Raw genomic sequence first — 5876 nt, 5'->3', positions numbered from 1 at the left:
GGAAAAATTATCCAAACACAGTACATGCTTTACAAGAATGTAAGGTGCTATGCTTCCTTACAACAGATGTACAACCTCTTTCCGAAACTCATGGACCATCTTCCTGGCCCCCACCACAAAGTTTTTGCAGAGTATGAAGAGGTGAGAAAGTTTATCAAGATGAAGATCCAAGAACACAAAGACACATTGGACCCCAGCTCCCCACGAGACTACATAGACTCCTTCCTTATTCGAATCAACCAGGTTGGAAAACTTAAGCATAATATATAAAAGAATACACAAAACTACAACTACTGTGTTTATTAATGTAGGTAATTAATAAAATCTAAAGTGCTAAAAATTATATTCTTAATTTAGCTGTGTCCTGCACCTACATTGCCTAAGCAACTGTATGGACTTTTGGCTACCAGCAGAGTGTACCACCAGCAGTAGCTAAAGAAAAAACGTGCGGGAGTTTAGGGAGACCATGGAGCAGATTTTCAGCCAGCCTTAAAGCAACATGCTGTGGGGACATAATGTTGGAGCATTAGTTAAACCAAATGGCATGACCAGATATTTGAAGTGTCCCAGGTGTGTGTTCAAAAGCTGTCTTCCACTTGTCCTCATGTTTGATCTGAACCAGATGATATGGGTTTAGAAGGTTGAGTTTGGTGAAGACCGTGGCGCTTTAGAGTGGTTCAACTGCGGAGCTGATGAGGTGTAAAGGTTATTTATTCTTAACTGTAATGTCATTTAAGCTGCAAAAATCAATACATGGCCGGAGACAGCCATCCTTTTTGTCAACAAAAAAGAACCTGGCCCCTATCGGGGAGGAAGATGGCTGAATGATGCTGGCTGTGAGAGACTCCCTTATGTACTTCTCCATGGCTGCACGTCATGATACACAAAGGGAACAGTGGAGAGGTCAGCGGCTGTGTTTTCCTCGGACAGCCTTTGAGGAGCCTGAGGTTGGCGAGCAGAAACGAGACAGTTGGCATGACAGAATGGGCTCCAAATAACAATTCTTTGGCTGGACCAATCTAAGAGAGGATTGTGAACCTCCAAACAAGGAAAACCTAGGATGAGTGGTGTATCTGGAGAATGAAATGTGAAAAAGTTGAGAGTCTCTCCGTGGTTTGTAATGTAATTACAAGTAAATTAGTAATGCGACGGGCGCAGTGCAATGATTGATGTGGGCAAAACCTTCATCGTTTAAGGCTTTGGCAGGAATGGGTGGATCTAGCTTAACCAGTGAGATGTTCAGTTGTCTGGCTAGCTCACTGCCAATGAGACTCTGTTCGGTGCCTGAATCTACAAGTGCTTGACAGGTTGCTTTAGGTTAAATAAGAGTGTGACTGGTAGCTGTAAACGGGGCTTAGAATATATTTGCATTCCACCCAGACCATGACACTAAGTTAAAATCAAGGAACAAACCATAATCAAACTTATTACTTGAGAAGTTGGTTTCACTAATGTAGTTAGTTCAATGCTCAGATGAATATCGAAGGATCTCTCCCATCTTAAATAATGGCAAGATAATCAACTGATGACAAACAGATGAGGTCATTCACCTCAGGTGTGCAGGGACAAACGGCTAGAAGCCAGAACAGATTCTGCCCCTGCAACACCAGACATGGTTAGATGCACACACAATTATACACTCACACAGACAGAAAGAAAAAATAGAGAGAGGAAAATGAGGAGAGACCAACAAGGACAAAGAAGCGCTGGAGTTCTGAAAAATCGCACAGAAAGGGTAAGGGTGGCCCCCACATCTCCTTGGCCATCAGCATCAGCACCGGCTCTCCCCAGGACTGTGTGCTGAGCCCCCTGCTCTGTACAGATACAACTGTGCCTCCACTCACCACAGTAACACCATTGTCAAATTTGCAGACGCGTTGCGCCCCTAGTCTAGGCGTGTAGAGACGCACATAAGATTCTGAGGAGAGAGAAGCAAGTACCTGGCCTGGTTCCCAAACCAAACCACGAACCCGGTAATGAGTCAAAAAGGGTGATTTTATTGAGTGACAAGAAGCACAACTCCAGGGTGAACACAGGCCAAAATAATAAACAAAACCAGTGAGTCTGTCTTCAGGGACAAAGTGGAGCAGCTGACAGCATGGTGCAAGGACAACGACCTGCTCCTGAAGACAACCAAGACCAAGGAGATTGTTGTGGATTTCAGGAAAAAGAAAACTGACATTAAACCCCTTAACATCAATGGGGGTGGGGTCAAGATGGTGTTGGTGGGGGTTCACATCACGGAGGACACGTCCTTGGGTCTGAACACAGCAGAGCTGGCACAGAAGGTTTAGCACAGAAGGTTTATTTCCTGAGAATCCTCAGTAAAAATAACATCCCTCAAAGGCTGCTGATGTCCTTCTATCGATGTTCTATCGAGAGCATTCTATGCTACCGTCTCTGTGTGTGGTTTTCCAGCTGGACAACAGCACAGAAGAAACCACTTCAGGGAATTGTAAAGATTCCCCAGGGCATAGGTGTCAAACTCTGGCCCGCGAAGCCATACCAAATTACTATTAGAGCTGGCCTACTCGTATTATACAGCTAATATATACATTGTTTAGTATTAAGCTTTGCTTGTTCCACATTCAGTTTTTCAGCAAAACTTGTTTGAGTCCATAAGAAGAGATTCATTCTTAAATCTGGAGGAAGATATTTTTCAATAAATATTAATGTTAGCCCGCGACCTTGTTCTAGTTTTGAATTTTGGCCCACTGTGTATTTGAGTTTGACACCCCTGCCCCAGGAGATCATTGCCTGTTCTTTACCCTGTCTGGACCAACTGCACCGTTCTCGCTGTCTCAGGAAAGTAGGACGACCCCCTCATAACCTGTTTGAACCGCTCCCATCAGGCAATAGATATAAAAGCATCAGAACAAAGACTAATAGACTAAATAGCAACATCTACCCTGCAGCTGTTAGGGTACTGAATTACAGGTAATCACCTACAATTAGCCTGACAAATACTGTGCAATGGATGACATCCTGTGACATCCTGTGCAACAGTGCTTATGTGCAATAAGGTTCTATTAATTATTACTGAATACAGTCTTCTGCCTCTTTTTTTATATTTCATTTGTAATTATATTTTAAACTTTGCTTGACAAGGCAGGGACTGCATTTATTTTGTTGTACTTGTTAAAATGACGATAAAGATATTCTGATTCTCTGATTCTGAGAACAATGGCAACTTTGTTCTCTCAGGAAAAGGAGATTTCCACAACTGAGTTCCACTATGACAATTTGGTCTCTACAATAATGACTCTGTTTCTGGCTGGAACACAGACCACCAGCTCCACCCTGAGATATGCTCTTAGCGTGCTGATTAAATACCCCAAAATACAGGGTAAGTTTACAAAACAAGACCTTGAATTTACTTTACGAGCCCTAATACATTATGGTTAGGAATACGTCCCTTGGTGGACGTATAAAACAAATCAGAGTGGTAATCATTTCTGCTTTGCTGTGTCCAGAGAAAATGCAGCAAGAAATTGACACTGTTATTGGAAAAGGCCGTTGTCCCAGGATGGAGGACAGGAAGTCCCTCCATTTTTCACTTGCTGTCATCCATGAAGTGCAGCGTTTTCTTGACCTTGTCCCTCTCAGCATCCCTCACTACACACCGAATGACATATCCTTCAGGGGTTATACAATCCCAAAGGTATTTTCAATTCCAAGATTTCATGTGTATTACAGAATCTATTGTATATCAAGTCAGAGAATAATGTTGAAAGCAGCAACACTAACAACATATATGTTTTGAATAGGACACTGTAATTATTCCGCTGTTGCACTCTGTGCTAAAAGAGGAAAAGCAATGGGCCACTCCCAGGTCCTTCAACCCCCAGCACTTCTTGGACAATAATGGCAACTTTAAGAAAAGTCCTGCATTCATGCCATTCTCTGCAGGTAAAGAGTCAACACACAGTTATTGATCATCCAGTTCTTTTGCATGTTGACGTAATTTCCCCCCCCCCCCAAATATCTTGATATTTACAGTGAAAAGCAATTCAGGGCTCTAGAATGTGACCAGTTTGGACACACATGCAACCTAATTTCTCAATGGTGTGACTAAAAAAATCCTAGGTCGCACCGGTGTGACCAGCCATTCGAGTAAAAGAAAATGTCCCTACAACTCTGAAAGTCTCCGTGTGGTCAACAACAGACACACACTATGCCCATATCATGGTCTAAACCATTTAGAGACCTCTCTGATTAGCCGTGGTCCACATATTTCTGTAGGCCTGCGTGTGTGTACGTTTGAAAGTGCAGGCGAATAGAGAGGTGTAAATAGCCTAGGCCCGATAGAAGTAGATATAGCTGTGGGTAATGATAAAAGATGAAAAGAACGATTGATAACTTTTTCCTTAAGGCCTGATCCGTCCGTAGCCAGTGCTATGACACGGAGCCATCAACCTCTCAGGTTGTGTCTAACACTGGTCTGGAGATGGCATAAGATAATGAGCCACATACGTTTGCAGCAAACAGGTCACCAGAGGAGGCCGAGATGATGATTAAGTTTAACATTGTATGTAATATGTAATGTTACAATATGCCTATTGTAAGTCCGAAATAATTCTTCACAAGAAAAATGGCTTGAACGTAACCCCTACATACAGTAATGATGTCGCGTATGTGAAGTTTATAGGTGTCATCCCGAACACACAAGAAAAAAATGGGAAAAAGGCCAAATTACAGGAGTTGGCCATCTGAGGGGCATGTGACTGCAGTGGAGGATAGTCTATAAGATATCAAGCCGTTTAGATGTTCAGATATTGAGATGTTCAGTTTGAAGGCTTATCAGACACTTTGAGGTCCTTTTAATTAAGATTTCCTTTTCTTTAATATATCTTGAGATGTATTAAGTTTCAATTTCAGCTCAGTGAAGCACTTAAAGCACAAGCACTTTTTCAGTCACTTATGTTTCTTGTAGAACTGTGCTCCAAATAAAGAACTTTGTGTTGAAAAGATTGTCATTTACAAATCAATACTGTCTGTATGGACAGCTGCCCCCCCCCCCAAAAAAAGTGAATATGTAAAATTGTGGTGGTAAGCAATGTGGTTGAAAAATTTGGGCACACCTAACTTTTGTGCTGGTGCACCTTAGAAAACAAGTGCAACCGTGACAAAAAGTTAGTCTAGAGCCCTGCAATTATTTTTAATCAGAGTCCTTTGTGTATCTCTGCAGGGAAGAGAAACTGTGTTGGCGAGTCTCTGGCCCGTATGGAACTTTTTATTTTCATAGTATCATTGCTGCAGGATTTCACTTTTTCCTGTCCTGGAGGCCCTGACAGTATAAACCTCATTCCCGAAAACAGCAGTTTTCTTAATGTGCCCTGTAGATACCATATCATGGCCACACCTCGTTGAAAAAGATGATGAAGTCTTCATCAGCTTCTTGTGAAACAGTGATTTGATGTTTATTTAACAGTTAGTTTGCTCGTACCTTGCTGATGTAGAACACACAACCATTACATGCAAATCTTTCATCTCATCATGACTGTGTTTTCTGTAACTCTGTTTTTAATGAGTTATTGTTTCTAATATTACTACTATCTTGAACAAATAACTACAATAAACTAATAATATATGGGGTAGAAATGAAATGTAGTTTTTTCTTTTGATGCCACACACTCTAAAATTCAGCTTTTGATGAATAAGCCCATTTTGAGAAAAGTCATGAAGTATGAGATGAAGGGGTTTTAAAATGGCAAGGGGTGACCCACTTGGCATTTCTAGTACATCAACCGTCAGAAAACATAAAGTATATTTAATGTTTTTGTCCATAATATCCAAGCTGAATAAAAAAAAAAGTTTCACAACAAAAAAACATAATAAATTGAAGGTTAACTAAGAAGAGTGGTTAATCAGTAAGC

At 41.3% G+C, this 5876-nt stretch overlaps 1 protein-coding gene across 1 annotated transcript; it reads left to right on the top strand.

Annotated features, from left to right (window-relative positions):
* Positions 1–6: 6 nt before the first annotated feature.
* On the top strand, positions 7–5597 carry LOC102291868 (cytochrome P450 2A8). The gene is made up of 5 exons (XM_005953330.3): positions 7–243; positions 3205–3346; positions 3474–3661; positions 3768–3909; positions 5189–5597. The coding sequence occupies exons 1-5, from the start codon at positions 25–27 to the stop codon at positions 5368–5370; spliced, it is 873 nt and encodes a 290-aa protein (XP_005953392.1). The 5' UTR covers positions 7–24; the 3' UTR covers positions 5371–5597.
* Positions 5598–5876: the final 279 nt, after the last annotated feature.

This window comes from Haplochromis burtoni, unplaced genomic scaffold (genome assembly GCF_018398535.1).
Source record: "Haplochromis burtoni strain Fernald_Lab_line unplaced genomic scaffold, NCSU_Asbu1 Contig_3748, whole genome shotgun sequence".
Classification (NCBI taxonomy): Eukaryota; Metazoa; Chordata; class Actinopteri; order Cichliformes; family Cichlidae; genus Haplochromis; species Haplochromis burtoni.
The sequence above is the reverse complement of the archived record's forward strand: the minus strand, read 5'-3'. Positions and strand labels throughout refer to the sequence as shown.